General features: G+C 52.2%; 8 protein-coding genes; 4 read left to right on the forward strand and 4 right to left on the reverse strand.

Moving 5' to 3' along the window:
- Positions 1 to 311: 311 nt before the first annotated feature.
- On the reverse strand, positions 312 to 1,268 carry RCC_10521 (related to mitochondrial outer membrane protein (Sam35); the record flags this gene model as incomplete). XM_023775749.1 has 2 exons in its annotated part: positions 312 to 716; positions 774 to 1,268. The coding sequence occupies 2 exons, from the start codon at positions 1,266 to 1,268 to the stop codon at positions 312 to 314; spliced, it is 900 nt and encodes a 299-aa protein (XP_023631517.1).
- Positions 1,269 to 1,482: 214 nt separating this feature from the next.
- On the forward strand, positions 1,483 to 4,830 carry RCC_10522 (related to replication factor C, subunit RFC1 (large subunit); the record flags this gene model as incomplete). XM_023775750.1 has 2 exons in its annotated part: positions 1,483 to 4,412; positions 4,470 to 4,830. 2 exons carry the CDS (start codon positions 1,483 to 1,485, stop codon positions 4,828 to 4,830), a joined length of 3,291 nt encoding a protein of 1,096 aa, XP_023631518.1.
- A 510-nt stretch (positions 4,831 to 5,340) lies between these two features.
- On the reverse strand, positions 5,341 to 7,458 carry RCC_10523 (probable L-serine dehydratase 2; the record flags this gene model as incomplete). Its single annotated transcript, XM_023775751.1, has 1 exon — positions 5,341 to 7,458. One exon carries the CDS (start codon positions 7,456 to 7,458, stop codon positions 5,341 to 5,343), a length of 2,118 nt encoding a protein of 705 aa, XP_023631519.1.
- Positions 7,459 to 8,934: 1,476 nt separating this feature from the next.
- Positions 8,935 to 9,940, forward strand: RCC_10524 (related to estradiol 17-beta-dehydrogenase 8; the record flags this gene model as incomplete). XM_023775752.1 has 5 exons in its annotated part: positions 8,935 to 9,319; positions 9,402 to 9,485; positions 9,544 to 9,560; positions 9,621 to 9,829; positions 9,883 to 9,940. The coding sequence occupies 5 exons, from the start codon at positions 8,935 to 8,937 to the stop codon at positions 9,938 to 9,940; spliced, it is 753 nt and encodes a 250-aa protein (XP_023631520.1).
- A 371-nt stretch (positions 9,941 to 10,311) lies between these two features.
- On the forward strand, positions 10,312 to 11,054 carry RCC_10525 (related to ribosomal protein L16 precursor, mitochondrial; the record flags this gene model as incomplete). XM_023775753.1 has 2 exons in its annotated part: positions 10,312 to 10,360; positions 10,411 to 11,054. 2 exons carry the CDS (start codon positions 10,312 to 10,314, stop codon positions 11,052 to 11,054), a joined length of 693 nt encoding a protein of 230 aa, XP_023631521.1.
- A 652-nt stretch (positions 11,055 to 11,706) lies between these two features.
- RCC_10526 (uncharacterized protein) lies at positions 11,707 to 12,702 on the forward strand (the record flags this gene model as incomplete). XM_023775754.1 has 3 exons in its annotated part: positions 11,707 to 11,751; positions 11,862 to 12,347; positions 12,424 to 12,702. 3 exons carry the CDS (start codon positions 11,707 to 11,709, stop codon positions 12,700 to 12,702), a joined length of 810 nt encoding a protein of 269 aa, XP_023631522.1.
- A 181-nt stretch (positions 12,703 to 12,883) lies between these two features.
- On the reverse strand, positions 12,884 to 14,802 carry RCC_10527 (related to DNA Polymerase iota (POLI); the record flags this gene model as incomplete). XM_023775755.1 has 2 exons in its annotated part: positions 12,884 to 14,392; positions 14,458 to 14,802. The coding sequence occupies 2 exons, from the start codon at positions 14,800 to 14,802 to the stop codon at positions 12,884 to 12,886; spliced, it is 1,854 nt and encodes a 617-aa protein (XP_023631523.1).
- Positions 14,803 to 15,097: 295 nt separating this feature from the next.
- On the reverse strand, positions 15,098 to 17,707 carry RCC_10528 (related to actin cytoskeleton organization and biogenesis; the record flags this gene model as incomplete). The annotated part of the gene is made up of 1 exon (XM_023775756.1): positions 15,098 to 17,707. The coding sequence occupies one exon, from the start codon at positions 17,705 to 17,707 to the stop codon at positions 15,098 to 15,100; it is 2,610 nt and encodes an 869-aa protein (XP_023631524.1).
- Between the last annotated feature and the right edge of the window lie 406 nt (positions 17,708 to 18,113).

The following is an 18,113-nucleotide window of genomic DNA, read 5'->3' on the forward strand; positions in this document are numbered from 1 at the left end:
CTTGACGTGTCCCTTGAGCTCCCCCGGAGTATGGCGCCAAGCCCGATCTCTACAAGCTTGCTTGCATGAGATGAGAGTCATGAGATGATGAGACAGATACCTTCGACTATGCCAACATACAAACATTGACTTGATTGACACGAAATAGCAATGCTCGGGGAGGATGAGGTAGTATACAAGGACACGTGTTATGCATACTGCAATGTCGCAACGGAAAATACATGGGCGAGGCGAAAAGGAGTCGCACTCCATCTCCATCATGCAGGCGACTCGTGAGATATGAGCGGAGTTGTAACATCTCCCACTCCATGCTAGTAGTACTCTCCCGCGATCCTCTCTCGATGCCTGACAAGGTTTCCATGCTTCTCCTTCAGCACATCCCCAAGCGGATTCTCCTCCCACCCAAGCTTCTCATCCAGCACCAACTGGGTATAGGCAAACACGCTTGCGTCGAACAGTTCAGGCTTTTGCTTCCCGAAAAACCACTCATCCCCACCCAGCAGAGTCGAGAGCGCCTCGAATGCATCCTCTGCATCGCGAATCAAATCCTTGGCCGAGACCACGGTCGTACCGGAGGATTTAACCAGCTCGGTTTCGGCTGCTGATCGTAGCTGCGATGAGATGGCATATTGAACCAGGAAGTTGGATGAACAAGGTGCGACGTAGAGGCGGTGCATCAAGGCGGTGTTTGCGCGGCAAAGATAGAGTTGGTACAGCTGGTGTGGAGGCCATTAGCAAGGAGAATCTTTTGAGAGCGGAGATTGTAATCATACCCATGCTTTGCGAACACGATTATCTAATAGTGAAGCATAGGCTTCGTATCGAATGTCTTCGTCTGCATCTGCTGCTTTCTGTCCAGGTCGTTGCGCTGCCAGCCACTTCTTGAGTCTGTTACTCGGGACTGGGTCCAGCAAATCTGTGCCTTTCACGGCAGGTTGTAGAAACGGTAGAGCTCCTGAAGGAGAGGCATGGTTGTTCGATTTCACAAGCCGAAATGACAGACCAGAGAATTGGAGAAAGGTCTGCCACTTCAAACAGCTGGGATTGTAGCTTGGCCTTCCATTCTTTGCATCCTCTTCAGTCGTGAAGATATGAAGGGTGTGCTCATCTCTTCGACGTGGAGAATCCAATGGCAGCTCGTTCGCATCGTATGTGAGCAATGGGTAGCGTGCAAAGAGTTGTCTCAACGGTGCGGGAACATCGAAGATGCTATATTTGGGTGGTGGCTTCGTGGGCGTGTCCTTTTTCAGGCCATCATGATCCTGCATTGTGTTGTGATAGGTTGTCACGTTCGAATGTTGCCTTGAGCTGCTCAGATGGAATTTGTGCGGCAGCCTAGAGCCGTCGACTTTCCGAACGCGTGCCTTGACGCGCCTGGCGCGAATGATCTCAATCACGACCACAGCTTGCCACCAACTTCACATCCTCCATCTTCCACCACCAAAACCATTCAAATCCGACTGATGCGCTGGAGCTGCCATCATGCCGACTGATATCCGCTCCTTTTTCGGTGGCAAACCTGCAGGCACCGTGGCCGAGAAACCCAAGCCCAAGGCCGAGGACAAGACGAAGAAGCGTGGGCGTGGCCGCAAAATTGTGGAAGACGACGATGATGATAATGAAGACGAGGAGCCTGCGACCAAGAAAGCTGCTGCGTCGAAGAAAACAACCGCGAAGAAGCCCGAGCCAGAACCTGAGCTGGAGGAAACAACGGCAGATGACTTCTTTGCCAAAGGCAAGCCCAAGCGGACCGCTGATGTAAGACCCAAGCCCATCAAGAAAGCGCCCGCAGAAGAGACGCCCAAGAAGAAGCCTGCTGCGAAGAGCAAGAGCGCCAAAAGCACACCCAATGGCCGTGCGTCGACTCGAACGAAGAAGGAAACACATTATGTCGATCTAGATGCAGATGACTTCCCCGATGACGATCTGGAGGGTGACGCGGATGATGTTGCAAAAGTGTCTGCTGCTACGGGACGGCGTCTTGGAGATGACTATCGAGAGGCCACGGATGACGAGGATGACCTGCCACTTGTGCCCAAGAAGAGGCAGAGCGGCAAGCAGAAGAAGATCAAGGATGATGACGAGGACGACTTCACCCCTGACGGCGATGTTGATATGAAGGATACCAATCCAGAGGATGATGTGGTCGTCCCTGACGAAGACGAGAGGATTGTCGAGAACAAGCCTGCGAAGAAGACACCCGCCAAAGCGTCAGCCAAGCGCAAATCAACTGCTCTGGATGAGGACGATGACGATTTGGAAATAGAGCAAGCAAAGCCAGCCAAGAAGCGTGCGGCTCCCACCAAGAAAGCGACACCTGCCAAAAAGAACGCCCCCAAAGACAGCGCAGAGCTCAAGGCCATTTTCGACAGCATTCCTACCATCGAACCTCCGCCGCCTCCACCCAAAGCAGACGATGATGGTGAGAAGAAGAAAACGTTCCAATTTGGAGCGCATGCCAATTCTGCGGTTCCAGCTGGAGCACTCTCTTCTGCCGACATCCCAACTGGAAATGATAACTGTCTGGCTGGGCTTAAATTTGTCTTCACTGGTCAGCTTCAGCAGCTTGGTCGAGAGCAGGGCCAGGCTCTGGTCAAGCAGTATGGTGGTCACGTCATGACAGCACCCTCGAAGAACACCAGTTTTGTGGTACTCGGCGAGGATGCTGGACCAAAGAAGCTGGAGACTATCGAGAAACTCGGCCTCAAGGTCATCAACGAGGAGGGATTGTTCGCGCTGATCAGCAAGCTTCCTGCCAACGGTGGTGACGGTGCAGCTGCTGAGAAGCAGGCCGAGAAGCAGGCTAAGGAAGAGGAGAAGATTCGTGCGGCTGCAGCGGAGATCGATGCACAGGAAAAGGCAAAAGCGGCCGCTGCTGCTAAATCGAAATCTACCACGACAGCGAAAACATCGTCAGCTCCTCAACAAGCCAAGGCAAAGGCGGCTGCAGATGCGCCAGACTCTCGATTGTGGACTGTTCGCTATGCACCGCAATCTTTGAGCCAGATTTGCGGAAATCAGGCTCAAGTCATAAAGCTGCAAACGTGGTTGCGCATGTTCCCCAAGAATCAGCGAACTGGCTTCAAGATGCCTGGCAAGGATGGCAGCGGTACGCATCGAGCAATCATGATACACGGTCCGCCCGGTATTGGCAAGACCACTGCTGCTCATCTGGTTGCCAAAATGGAAGGCTATGATATTGTTGAGTCCAACGCATCCGACACCCGCTCGAAGAAGCTTGTTGAGAATGGACTGAAAGGTGTCATGTCCACAACATCGCTCATGGGCTACTTTGCGAGTGGAAGTGACGACATTGAGGTTGGTAAGAAGAAGCTAGTGCTGATCATGGATGAGGTTGATGGCATGAGTGCTGGAGATCGTGGCGGTGTCGGTGCGTTGGCTGCCGTCTGCAAAAAGACGCAAGTTCCCATGATCCTCATTTGCAACGATCGAAAATTGCCAAAGATGAAGCCATTCGACTTTGTCACCTTCGACCTTCCATTCCGTCGTCCCACGACCGACATGATTCGCAGTCGGATATCCACAATCGCCTTCCGCGAAGGACTCAAGATGCCACCCAACGTTATCAACGCATTGATTGAGGGTTCCGGCGCGGACATTCGACAGGTTGTCAACATGATCAGTACGGCGAAGCTGGATTCGCAAAACCTCTCCTTCGAGGACAGCAAGGACATGAGCAAAGCATGGCAGAAGCACATCGTTCTCAAACCCTGGGACATGGTTGGAAAGATCCTTGGCGGTGGGTTGTTCAACCCATCCGCGAATTCTAGCTTGAACGACAAGACTGAGTTGTACTTCAACGACCACGAATTTGCGCCGCTGATGCTCCAGGAAAATTACCTGGGCACAAATCCTCAGCGAAGCAACCAACACAACGGCAACCCCAAAAGGAAGCGCCTCTCTGAACTGGACCTGGTCAGCAAAGCCGCGGACTCCATTAGCGATGGAGATTTGGTCGACAGGATGATCCACGGGTCTCAGCAGCAGTGGTCGCTGATGCCCGCGCATGCCATCTTCTCCTTTGTCCGCCCCGCTTCTTTCGTATATGGAAGCATGGCGGGCCACAAGACCCAATTCACCTCCTGGCTGGGCAAGAACTCAAACCAAGGCAAGTTGATGCGATTCATCAAGGAGATTCAGGGACACATGCGGTTACGTGTTTCGGCAGATCGACATGAGATTCGACAGACGTATCTCCCGATGCTGTTCGAAAAGCTGATTGTGAAGTTGCGTGACGAGGGCAAAGAGGCTGTTCCTGAGATCATTGAACTGATGGATTCCTACTACTTGACCAAGGACGATTGGGATGCGATATTGGAACTCGGCGTCGGCCAAGCAGATATGGAGAACATCAAGATTGAGACGCAGGCCAAGTCTACTTTTACACGATTGTAAGTTGCGCCCACGCGGCCCTCCAACAACAAGGATTCACTAATAAACCCCAACAGATACAATCTCCAATCCCACCCGTTGCCGTTTATGAAAGCCAGCGAGGTCGTAGCGCCAAAGAAAGCCCCTCCGAAAGAAAAACCTGATTTGGAAGAAGCTTTCGATGAGAGTGAAGACGAGGCTCCTCTTGATGATGTCAAGGAAGAGGACAATGTTGAAGCGGATTTGAGTAAGGACAAGTACGTTGCTAAGCCGAAGAAGAAGAGAGCCAGCACTGCTGGTGGTAGCAAGGCTTCCAGTAAAGCGAGTGGGAGTAAAGCTGCGGGGAGCAAGAGGAACAAGGCTGCGGTTGACGATGACGAGGAGGATGAGGAGGAAGATGTTAAGCCGAAGAAGGGGAAGGGTAGGGCGAAGAAGTGAGGGTGGCGATGTGGGAAGGTTGTTGAAGGAATGTGGGACAGCAGGATGCATGTTTGAAGGCATGTGAGATAAGCGAGTGCATGTTTGACGAGCTGAAGATGTTGATGAGCGAGCAGATGTTGATCGGGTAGTGCAAAGTACTAGAAGAAGTCGTACAGTAGGTATGAGGTAGCCGTACGGCCCATGGCTTCACTCAAGCATCTTAGACAAWCTCGTCAAAAGCTAGCTCATGTCTTCGGTATCCCAGTAGGCGAGATCCTGTCCTTTCAAGATCTTGTGCACGCGGCAGTGACTATTATTACACGAGCAGATGGGCATCGACCTGCTGTGGGAGGGCACGAGAAGCCCGACTCCCTCAATCTGTGCAATGGCCTTTCAAGAAATCGTAGCAAACATGAGTGCGCTGCAATAGATTTGTCCCAAGTGTCATACCTTAGTCGAGGAGAAACCCCCCCTTTTCTACCTATCTCTCGAGCTATCTCAACCACCCAATCCTCCCAGATCACCCGCTCAGCACGAGGGCACGCTAACAGGAATATTCAGCGCCACACTAGTCGCCAAACCACTCAAACTCGTCTCTTTAAACTCATTCCGCATTCCCTTGGCCGTCAACCGCATAGCATGAATGGCATCATCGAGTCGAACTTTTTGCGTGCCTGGATCGGAACTCAGAGYGAGATTCGCACTGCTTATAGCTTTAATCGCCCCCAGGGCATTCCYCTCGATACAAGGGGCTTGCACCAGACCACCGATGGGATCGCATGTGAGGCCGAGATTATGTTMGATGCCGATTTCGGCTGCTTGTTCGATGGTTTCGGGACTGGCGCCCATGCAAGCTGCGAAGGCGCCCGCGGCCATGGAGCAAGCGACGCCTACTTCTGCCATGCAGCCTCCTTCCGCCGCGGAAATGGTTGCGCCGCGTTTGTAGAGCATTCCAATTGCGGCTGCTGTTAGGAGGAATTGAGGGATGTCGCGGTCGGGGTCGTCGGAGATGAATTCGATTATGTACTTTAGGACTGCGGGAATTATGCCTGCTGCACCGTTTGTGGGGGCTGTTACGATTCTGCCGCCGGCCGCGTTGGTTTCGTTTACGGCGATGGCGTAGACGGTCAGATAGTCCATGGTTTGGAATGTGGTCCGGCGGGTTGGTGAGGGCAGGATGGGATGCTCTAGAGAGCCGTGTGTCCGGACTGGAGATCGTCTACGAAGGCCTATGCCGTGGATTTGATTTCCTGCTTGGGTCAATGCTTTGCTGGTGGTGGTGGTGGTGGTTGAGCTTGCTGCATTGTCCGTGGATGTGGTGGGCTTCTGGGAACCCATCACCACATGCTCCTTGGAGACGGATGGGTACATGCCACGAGTCAGTCGCTGATAGAGAGCTGGTGCCCGGCGCTTCAACTTCAAGGAGCCCGGTAGGACTGCATCTGGCTGAGCTTGAACGCTCTCCAGGATGCTGGCATCCATGACCTGCCATATCCGCGAAAGTTTAGAGTAAATTTGTTCGTCAGTATATCCATGGCTTTTCTCATTCTCGTAGACCAGCTGAGCAATCGTCAAGTTATGCTTTCGACACATGGCAAGTAAGCTGGCGGCATCCCGGAAGGCGTATTGATATGTTGGCTGCGGGGACTTGGTCTCTTCTGAAGCAGCCTCGACACTGTTCGCTGACTGCTGAGTGGTTGCAAGCCCTCCAACCACATCGTCTTGATTTCCAGGCTCGAGTAACGCAGCGTGACCTTCGTCGACGTTGGGGAGATGCTTAATCTCAGGTCCCGTCCTTCGATCGCCCTTGACTTGGGATCGACGGATTTTCTTGTAGTACATGTTTTCAGCCAGATCCACTGGATGCCTTGTACCTGCGACTTCGGTCTCTGGAGCTGCGGCGTTGACAGAAAGAGCGCCGTTGACTACGAAGCCACCCCCAACGCTGAACATGTCGTTCGTGGCCAGCACATCTCCATACTTGTCAAAGACGGTGAATCGCATCCCGTTGCTGTGCAATGGCAGCTTTCGCCCCCATTCCCAGACAAAGTCACGAGAATAGTCGARATCGATCTCCTTCCCCTTGGTAGGATCCTCTGTCAAGTGCTGGCCCAGAAATAGCTTCTTAGACGACTTGATCTCACTGAACCTTGCCGGGACATGAGCAGTGTCAACAGTCTCGACGTTGGCGCCTTCGAGGCCTAGTAGGATGGCCGATGGAGTCATATGGCCTTCTCCGGTCAACGCGAGGCTTCCATAGATACCAACCCTGATACGGTGAACCTTTTGCAACACATCGGCTTCGACTAGATCGGCTACAAAAATCTTGCCTGCTCGCATGGGTCCGACGGTATGTGAGGAGGAAGGACCGATGCCGACCGAGAACAGATCGAATGTTGAGATGACGGCATGTTCGTTGTTGGCTTCGCTGTACGTTCCTTCATCCTCGCCGTCGAATTGCTGAGAGGGACTTGTACTCAATGAACGGAATTGTGGTCTTGTTGGTCCATTTGGAAGCCCATTTCTGCAAACCGCGGGGCGTACTGTGTTGGAGGAGAGCCTCGTCCATGAATGGGCCAAAGGAGTATTACTCCGTACCGCCGCCGAGGGCAGTAGAGCCAAACGTTGCAAGCCAATTCGACTCATATTTGATGTGTTGCCAATGCCAATGGCGAATCACTGGCACTCATGGCAGAATCCTCGGGTTGGATGTGACGAAAGTCATCATCGGGGAGTTGCAGATTTTTACCTTCTCATCGCAAAGGATTGATTGCGGATTGCGGCAGGAGAGCACAGAGCAAAAGGTCAGGAATATATCGCGCTAGACTCAATGTGGGCGAGCTGTCCCCGGAAATGCCAAGGTGTGGATGCTCGACCCGCTTGCCGGATAAGTTGGTGAGATAAGCTTCTTGCAAATCATCCATTCACAGTTGAAGCTATGTCATGCTCTTTGCTAGAAAATACACGGTACTAGGAGTAACTGTACTGTAGGTACATCCAGGACTGCTGGTGTTGTAAGGTCTACGATACCAGGCATCTTCTCCGAACGATCAGCCGCAGTATCTCTCCTGGAACTCACCCCAGCAGCACTTGACTTGCAATGCTCCGGTGGAGAACCATGACACGGCTTACGTACGACGCCCGCTTACAATCGGAAGACGCTCCGACTGCCCTTGAACTTCCTCGAGACTCGCTTCTTCACGGAGCATGACTCTGCCTCTCTTCCTCGGTTGCCCGAATCTGCAGATATGAGTCCTGTCCACCTGTAGCATTCGTAAGCCCCTTTCGAGGATCTAGGATTATTCGTTGGAGACTGACTGGGCCGCGCTCACTTGAGAAGACAATCATCGTTCGACTCACACAGGACATTGCTCTTAGATAAGTTACAGGATCTGATTCTCGCAAGGCGATCTCCATCTGGACAATATCTTGATTTCTGGTAATCCAGGCCCGCGATCAGCAGCAGCTATAGTAGACTGAGGCATGAGTGGGTGGTATTCAACGCTGGGAATACTGCAAGATACTGCTTGGGACCGGCCATCTTCCTCTATGAGGAATCATAGCTCCCAGTACGTTTCGAGGCGTACGACTTGAGATATGACGCTCTTGTGAACTACTGGCAATGCCTTGTTCCATGATCATTTCAATGATTCTTTGGAGGCAATCGATATGACAAGCAATAGGAAGGACGTTGCATGCTAACCCAAGATGACTGTGAGGAGCCAGATCAACCCGAGCTAATAATGTATCAGTGACCGGCTGAACACTCTGATGGCCACCAAAATTGACGTGAGGATGGTTTCTGGAGAAGTACAAGCTGAGAGTATGTTTCTGACACGTTGAGAAGATATCAGGTGCATGCAGATCTAGAAAGCCACCATAGACTGTCAATCTTCAGTCTACGCAGCGGTGAGCTCAAAGTACATGGTATACAAATCACGAACAATGTAATTACTCTCGTCGCCTTCTCATCAAGATACTCGCCCTATCTCAAACCGATCCCTTGACCTATCGCCCCCGCACCCCGTACATCAAGCTTCAAGGAAGAGCTCCCAGAACACTCTGATGATTGATTGCCCCCCCCCAGCCAACTCAAATCGTTCCCAAATCCTTTGATCCGCAATGGCAGCACCTCTCCGCTTCGATGGCAAAGTCGCCCTCATCACCGGCGCAGCGAGTGGCATCGGACGAGCCACGGCGATTAAACTTGCTTCTCAAGGCGCCAGYCTTTCTCTCTCGGATATCAACGAAACGGGATTGGAGGAGACAAAGTCCCTTTGTGCCGACAACTCCAAGCAACATTTTCTCTCCACTTTGGACGTTTGTTCGTCTGCAGGCTGCAATGAGTTTGTTAAGAAGACGGTCCGCAACTTTGGAGCGCTGGATTTTGTTTTCAATTGCGCGGGCGTAAACCCTACCGCATACMAGCTGACCAGCACAACGGACGAATACTTTGACAAGCTGATGAATACAAATTTGAAAGGGACTTATAATGTTACTAGGGCTTGTAGGTTATTTCCCGAAGATCGTGATATTCTTCAATGAGTTGGGCTTGTTAGAAGGTAGGCTGATCGGCTCTGGTATCTTAGGCATTCCGCATATGAAACCTGGGAGTAGCATTGTGAATGTAAGCTCCACGATGGGTATTACAGCCGCGCCTGAGTATGCGATTTGTAAGTCTCCGTGCTGATAGCCTGGCTAGTAAAGACTTTGCTAATAACCGAGCGACAGATTGTGCGACGAAATGGGTATGAGAGCCAACAAAACAGTCCATTCTGTTGATTGGTGCTGACCCGTCTTAAATGTAGGGAATCGTGGGTTTCACAAAGGCCATGGCTCTCGAACTCGGACCTAAACAAATTCGCGTGAATGCCGTTGCGCCGGGATACATTAATACGCCTTCGAATGCAGGCGTCGTGGCGGGTCCCGAGGCAATCAAAAGGCAAGAACAATCGGTTGCTCTGGGGCGGATGGGTACCGCCGATGAGGTGGCGGATGTGGTCGCGTTTCTGTTCAGGTGAGCTCTTCTTCTTTTCTGCATGACGCTGTGCTGATCGTGATGGACAACAGTGAGGAATCCAGATATATGACAGGGAGTGTAGTTGAGATAACAGGTGGGAGAGCGTGAGTAGGAAGAGATCGAACTAGAACCTCACATTTGTGATTGGAGAATAAGATGATGAAGCAAATGCATAACTGCCCACGGAAGCGTCATCGTGTAGTTTGGACATGTCAGCGATGCGGCTGTCCTCTCGTGCTAATCAAGAAGACGAGAATTGATGTTTGATGTTGGTGTTGAGGTTGTAACGTGCTCCCAAATTCCCAATGCTKTATCCATAGCTCGTATAGGTATCATCGTACCGCCCTTGCGCCTCGGATCATATCTCGAATCTCGGATAGATCCGCCACCGGCCGGATAGATCCGACTTCAACTTCACGCCTCCCGCGAGCATCAATAGCCAGGCTCTCCGATTAAAGAGAGCACCACGAGCGGTGAACATGGCCACAATGCAGCTCCGCCCGTCGCTATTAGCGACGCGAGCATCAAGTACATACCCCTTCCCTCCAATCTCCACACCAAACTGACTCCATCCCTAGCCCTCCACTCCGCAATGCAATCCCTCTGCATCCAAGCACAATCCCACACCCGCGCGTTCAGCACAACCCCTCGCTCCCTCAACTGGCTGGCACCCAAAGCCGGCGAATCGACCAAATCGCGCAAAGGACGCTGCAAAGTACCCACGGGCGGTAGCACCAAAGGAACCACGCTTGTGTGGGGTGATTATGGTATCCGTCTCAAAGACCACGACCGACGCATCTCAGCCTCAGCACTTAAAATTGCAGACGAAACCATCAAGAAGCGTCTGAGAGGTATGAAGTACCGTCTCTACCACCGCGTGTCTGCCAATATCGGGGTGTACACTTCAGGAAATGACCAGAGAATGGGAAAGGGAAAGGGTAGTTTCGACTATTGGGCGGTTAGGATGCCGGTGAGCAGGATTTTGTTTGAATTGAAGGGTGATGTGCACGAGCAGGTCGTCAAGGATGCGATGAGATTGGCTGGGAACAAGCTACCTGGTCTGTATGAGTTTGTCAAGAAGGGAGATCCGCCCGTCATGGGCATCACGAAGTTGACTGCGGGCGTTACGGAGGCGCAATTGAGGCGGCCGAGGATGGRGGTTAAGGTGCCGGCGCCGAGTCTTGATTCGACTGCTGATAGGATGCGGTCTACGACTCCTTGAGGCATGTATTACACGAATGTAACAAAATCTGTACAGCGCCCATCCTTTCTTTTGGGGATTTGTGGATCCGATTGTTCGAAAGAGCACATCGTGTCCATTTTCATTGCACGGTCTCGAAGAAGGCGGGTAATATTCCGCTGATGACAAAAGGCACGTCTCTGGTATTTGGCAATCGAACCCGGATCGCTGGTATCGGCGGCGAATGTACGCATCCGCCTAGAAAACGACGACACCAAACTGCTCGACTCGGCTGAGAAGTAAACCAAGGCTCGACCAGACCCCATTCAAGGTAAATGAATAGCTGTTCCTATGGCGCTTCATTAACGCGGTCGTCGACTCAATATTTTCCTAAATTTCTTCCCCATATGTACGAACGAACAAGATTGTGACACTGATTGAAATCAACACCACAGGAACCTCACTGCATTGTTGTGTTGACCCCCACAACATCATCTTCCGCGCTGCAACTCGGCAGACCTCCCATTATTCAAAACGTGCATCCACCCTCGAGAGTGCTTTCGAAGTGGGGTGACCACCAATGTTTTGCATGCTTCACTTCATCAGCTGAAGACAAACCAAAACGTCAACACCGAAACATCAACACCAAAACATCACCACCCAAAACATCACCCACACCACCACCACGGAAAAAATGGGTGGCCTACGCGCGAAACTGCGCGGCGTCCTCAAGAAAACAGTAAATCCATCCATCCACACATCTCCTCATCAGCGCTCGCACTCGACATCAGCAGAAAAGACACACACACTCGAGTAAGATCACTTCATTCCAACTGACCAAAAACCCAGACCCATCCAACCCCTCCTACCACAACCAACTCCCCCTCCTCAACCGAACCCCTCCGTCCCGCGCACCTCGATGGCTTCTACACATCCCCCAAAATCCACCGTCCAGAGCACATGAACGGTCTCTTCGGCACCACCAAGAACAAGACCAACCCCTACCCCAACAACCCCAAGAACTCCACCAACAGCACCGGCAATGCCATCCGCAACACCCCACTAGCCCACGACTCCCTAATCGCCGCACACATCTTAATGTATCATCATCCGCGCGAAGTAGCAGCCGCCGCCGACGACGACGACGACGACGTGGAGAACGAAGAAGAAGAAGAAGAAGAAGTGATTATTAAACCTCACTACAACAACACGCGTCGTCTCTGCGATTCCAATCGTAATGTTTTGCGCGCGCTGCGTCATGATGAGGAGGGGGGGTTTCCGGGTAGTTCGTGGATGGGGGAGAATCGTGTGGGGATTATTAAGGCGTTTGAAGAGGTAAGTGGTTTTTCTATTTCTATCGAATGGCGTCAAGATATGGTTGGCTAATTTTTTGTTTTTTTCATTTTCCCAGGAACAAATCGCGCTACTAAAAGAAAAGGATTCCCAGGATGAATATCTCGCCTGTCTGGAATTGTGCGGCGGCGGCGGTGGTGGTGGTGGTGGTGGTGGTGGTGGTGGTGGTGGGGGAAATGGAAAGGGAGACATCAAACCTGCGGATCAGGCGCATTTGGATGAGTTGTTGGGTATTATGAAGAAGGCGGAGGCGGAGACTTTGAAGTGTATGGTGCGGATCAAGGAGTTGACTGGTGGTTTGCTCTTGCTCTCTCCTCCCGGGGACTTTGATGTCTAGAGGAGCGGGCAAGAAAGAAAGAAAGAATATGGCGGGGTGTATGTGTGTGCATGCATGGAATTCTTCACTCATGAAGTACCTACCGCGGTGTTGGGTGGGCGGGGGATCTTGACTTTCGGGAAGAAGGAGAGTCTGTGATTATCGGCGTTTTCTCTTTTTTTTCTTTTGGGGGGCATTAACGTTACTGGATATGGAAGCGAGCATGAGCATCCACAGCGAAACCCGGCAGAGATAATCCACAAACCCCACAGCGATGCAAAAGATTCTCCTCTCCATCTCCATCATCCCAACCAATCTCCTCCTCATCCTCATCCTCCGCGTCTGCCATGTCATTTCCTACAGTCGCGGAGGAGGACGCTATGTGATTGTCCAGTAATGTCTCCTCCTCCTTCTCGATCAGCTCCTTCTCGATCAGCGGCTCCTTGATCAGCGGCTCCACAACCCGAAAGTCCCTAAGCACGTCTTCCTGCCGATTAAACATGCCTTTAATATCCCTCCCACTAGCACTCTTACTATCCCCCGCCGTCTCCGCCATATTCATAACAGCGAGATTAACAAGACTGAGATTCCAGCCGGATTTCCCCGGGTGGAGTTTGCGGAACATGGTCAAAAGCGACTCTTTCACGAGTTTATCCGCCAAAACATCCACTCGTTCTGTGAGATTGAAGATGAAACTTGGTAAAGGAGCTGAATGAGAGATGCGTTTGAATGAGCGGACGCGAGAGCCGTTTGGTTGGAGAGGTTGGCGGGGTCTGGTTGTTAAGCGGAGGGTTTTGGGATGTGCGAGCCATTTTTTACTACCGCTGAGTGTGATGGGGGTTGGAAGTGGCTTTTCTTCCTTGTTGTCCGAGTCTGAGAAATCATCGTCTTCCGAACCGAGAAGATCGAGTCGCATGCGCGTTATGAGACTCTGTGCTAGCGTTGTGAGCTGTTTGATGACTTCGGGCATTGTATCGAGTCGGATGTACGAGTCCTCGATGCTGATCTGTCGAGGAACAGCTCTTGCCTCGCTGACTTCAGTATAGTCCACACCGTGTAGCAAACGCCAAATCTTTTCCCCAATACCATGCGGGGAGCCAGGACCAGCGAGTAAACGTTCGAGCATTTCTGCATTGACATCTGGGTKGTTTCGAATGTCTGCTACTGTGACTTTGTCTTTTGTTCCGCCATATACCAAGCCCTTGTCGAATTCTGCTGGACGCTTGAGATGGAATTCGCGAAGCTTCAAGGCGAGTTTGAAACCTATTCCAGGAATCTTGCCGATGTCGTGGCTGTCTATGAAAGTCGTCACGTTACTCTGGCGACCTTTTTGAAAAGTCGTCAAAGGCGGCATGACAGTAGTCTGGCCTTTTGGTTTGTTGAGATTGCCTGCAAGTTTGGACAAGAGCTTATCCGTGGCAATTCCAACCGTACATGTGTATCCTTTCTGCTCCTCTAGCTGGTGTCTGATGTGTAGTGCCAGATGGCTACCAAGACGGAGGCGTAGCGTGAGGTCGTCGAGATCTTCTTCTTCTGCAGCTGCATCGTAGACATAATCTTTGGGGTACGTATGGCCTGCGATGACATTCGCATCGAATTCGAATCCAGCCGTGGGATCTTCTCGGGATGTGTGAAAGAAAGAATGGGAAAGATGGTGTCGATTCAAGAGGTCTTGATTGTATTCCACAATATCGCTGACATCCATGAATACCTATCCAAGAAAAAATCATCAGCTAACCTTCTCCAATACACCCCAAAACAAAAATATATCTATACCTCATCAAACCCCAACCGCTCCACCTTCCCACTCCAAGAGAACCTTCTAATAAACCCCCACAACTCCTTACTCGCATCCCGAAACCGACCAATATCCTCCCCCAATTCAATCACCACTTCAGGACAAATCCTCCTCGCATCAGTAACAAGTTGCAATTTATGCAAACCTCGTCGTCGGGCTTCATAATTGCACGTGACGAGGATTTGTTTCTGTTGGATTCCCAGGGGAAGACTCTTCAATTCGGGGCGGGCAACTTCAAAGACTGAGGCGTAGAAACAGTCGTAGTCGAAGTGGATTATGATTCGTGAGTCTTGCCTCGGAGGAGCTTCGAGGTGGGATTCCATCGGGTTTGCATGGTGTTGTGGTCATTGGGTCAAGTCCTCGGCAGGCACATATAGGTTGACGCGTTACGCGTGAAGCCCGCGTCGAACGCCAAGACACTTTAACTCGTCTAGACTGCTCTGGGGTTACACTCGCAGAGGTTCAGATCCAGATTCTTGCTCGATGCAAGATATCATCGTCCCACGAACTTGAAAGCGAGGCGCAGTAGTATATACATACACATGAATAATGTTCGTTTCACTTCATCTATTCAACTAGGGTATTCGCTTCGCTGGCCATCACAGGCATGAGTATATCTTATCTCCCACTCTTCGATTCCTTTTCAATCTTCCTCAGCTCCATCTCCACCAACTTGACGCAAACGTCCGCAACATCGACTCCCTTCCGCCAAGTCCGAAGCGTCACTCCGTTTCTCTCCAGTAAACTTCTGGCTCTCTCCCACCGCTGTTTCCACAGATACTCCTTTTTGCTCATGCCTTCTCCAGGACTGCTTGCCCCAGATTCGATATCGTCCCAGCCACTGCCGGAGAATCGCTGCGAAGCCGGTAGTATGGAAGTGGAGGTCATGTTTCTTCGAGGTGGAGGTGGCGGCGGAGCTGCTGATCTCCCAGAGGATGCTTCCGGGAGTCGCAAATCCTCAACAGATCGGAAAGATGACATGGGGCGGGAATGCGGGGRGCTAGGCTGGCTGTTGCCTGCGCGCATTTCAGATTGCCATGCTCCACCGCCAGGGCGAGCCTTTGCAAGTGTGTCCTTTGCCATTTCGCGATATGTTCTTGGCGGTCTGGCTGGCAAAGGAGGGGCGGGTTTTCGTGCCGAGTCTTGTCTGGTGACTTGTGATAGCGGTGATGGGTTGTGACTTTGCCCCTGAGAGGGTTGTTGCAGGGATGGTTGTACTGCACTTGATGGCTTTCTTGGTATAGGAGGTGGGGCTTTGCTAGTACCATCAGGAGGCGGGCTTCGTAAACCTGCGGGCTTAGGTGGAGGAGGTGGAGAAGGTGCAGGTTTATGAGCCGCGGGGCCATTTTTCTGTACTGGAGATGGCTTGCGATTGGGACCGTCCGTCCAAGGCTTTGAGGAGGCAGGTTCGGAAAAGTCGATCAAATCCTCTTCCGTTGAAGCTGTTGTTGACTGACCAGGAGGCACTCGCGATCTGCGTGGCATCTCAGGCGAAAGGGCATCTGGGTTGATCGATCTACGTGCTCGCCTGGCATCCTCTTCCCAACTCACCATAGATGCGGCCATGGCAGCTTTCATTTCTGCTTCATCATCGCGAATATCGTTGGGTCTCGAAAGCCTTTTGGACTGGGTTAGAGCATCTGGGTTCGGATTACGAGACCCGTTCCGAGAGTGGCGTTTGCTACCACCGCCAGGACTGTCGTTGGAATCGAAGTAGCCCGTTTTGGGCGTGGTCGTTACATCGCGGATGAAGATGCCGAGCACTCGTCCGGGATTTTCGAGCGCAGTCTCAGTATAAACTTCAAGATCAGCTTCTCCACTGTCGCCGACCAGAATGAATTTTCGTTCGGGGAAGTCGTAGAAGAGCTTATCCAAGGAGGACTTTTTTCGCTCGGCGACCGGCTCGAAGATGCCCTGTAGCATGCCGCTGTATTGCTTCAAGTGAAAGGACCCCTTTGGAAGGCAAGCCAGCTTGAAGTAGCTGGTCAGGACAGGGTACATCTGCCATGGCGCGTTGGAGACGTAATGCATCTTGACACCCATATCGTGAAGAGTTGTGTACCACTCTTTAACCCCCTCGATCGTCAACTGGCCAAGGTCTTTGATAAAGGCGTGCCGAAAGATCTCCCGAGCTCCGAGACTGATAGCAGAGTGTTTGACGGTATCGTCAATGTCACTGATCAGACTGACGCCTTTGGGGGTTGTGACYACGACCTCTTCCGTGGCAGAAAGCCTCTCTCCCGCCAACACTCGGACGTGCGTAGGTATGAAGTCTAAGGCAGCGCGGACCGTGAAGTGGCCGGAGGCGTCTGTGTACACCGTCAATTGTCTTGAAACCTCGGAGTTGTAGAAGAAAGCACTGATCGGAGTCCTGGCCATGGGATTTGCCATGAACGGTTTCAGGCGGTTCAAGAGGTGCTTGTTCGCCGTGGCTAGTTCGGCAGAGGTCATTCTGCCCGGCTGTTGCCATGATGATCTCCTGACGGGTGTTACGGTGCCAGAGTCCGAGCCTTGTGAGGATGTGGCACTCCCGTACGAAGCTCGCTGTCGACCTCGCTCTGTAGTATCATCACCATATATGCTCCCCGCGTCTGTTTCCCGACTCGGCCGTTCCGAGAATGCCCCACGTTCTGCGTAGCGTCCCTCTTGGTCTCCTTTACGCCTGATGCTCTCGGCCTCGAAGGAGATGAGATCCTGCTCCTCGGGCGACACACGGAAGCTGCCAGATGGACTGGACGTCCTGCTGGAGGAGCTCATCTCCGCTGGCCTATTAGATGATGGTGCAGGAATACCCGAAAGTTGCCTCGCAAGTCCTATGACTATCCGCTGTTTGCGTGTACTCGGGCCTTGATGTGGAGTGTATATCCAACCACGAACGTCCACGTCCACCACCGCATTCACATCCTCATTCTTGTCCCACTCTCGTTTCCAGAGCTCTTCCTCGGTCATCTCGCGGCCAGGAGTGGTGGCCTTGTGGGACCTCCCTTGGACGTGCCTCCTGGCGTAGCTTGGAAAGAGTATCATCTCCTCATTCCCGCTCCGCACCACGGCAGCATCTGGGAACGCCCCTGGGCCGTCTTGCTGGTCTCCGTGGTGCTCGCCATTGCCGTCTGTCCCAAAGTAGCTCTGCACGTAGCTCTGCCGTATGTCGTTTGCTGCCCTCAAGTAACCCGCCAGCTTCTTCCTCCGAGCGCCAGGCTCTACGCCTCCCTGTCCCGAATAGGCCATGTTGCGCGTCTCTGAGCCAGACGCATTGTTCGTCGGTAAGAAGCGCGCCCGAGTTCGCCTTGCGCCTCCCGGTCCGGCTAGGAATTGGGTACGAGGATACGACTGTTTCTTGCTTTGTTTGCGAGACTGTCGAGCAACGAGATAACGATAGATCTGGCTCTGAGCACGCTGTCGGAGAGATGGGACAAAGGTGTTTCGGAAGCTTCCTATGCCAGCTCTAATCTGATTTCTGGTGGAGGGGAGCAGGCGACGATGAGACTTGTGGCCATTGCCGATCAGCTTCAGGAAGGTTTTCCAGAACGGCGCCAGGTTGATGATGGAGTGGACGATGCGTGCGTCGTCAGCACGTGGATGGGTGGTCGTGCTTCCAGGTTTGTTGTCGACGTCCGGGCAGTCATCTTACTTT

The sequence above is a fragment of the Ramularia collo-cygni genome, assembly GCF_900074925.1.
Source record: "Ramularia collo-cygni strain URUG2 genome assembly, contig: RCC_scaffold22, whole genome shotgun sequence".
Classification (NCBI taxonomy): domain Eukaryota; kingdom Fungi; phylum Ascomycota; class Dothideomycetes; order Mycosphaerellales; family Mycosphaerellaceae; genus Ramularia; species Ramularia collo-cygni.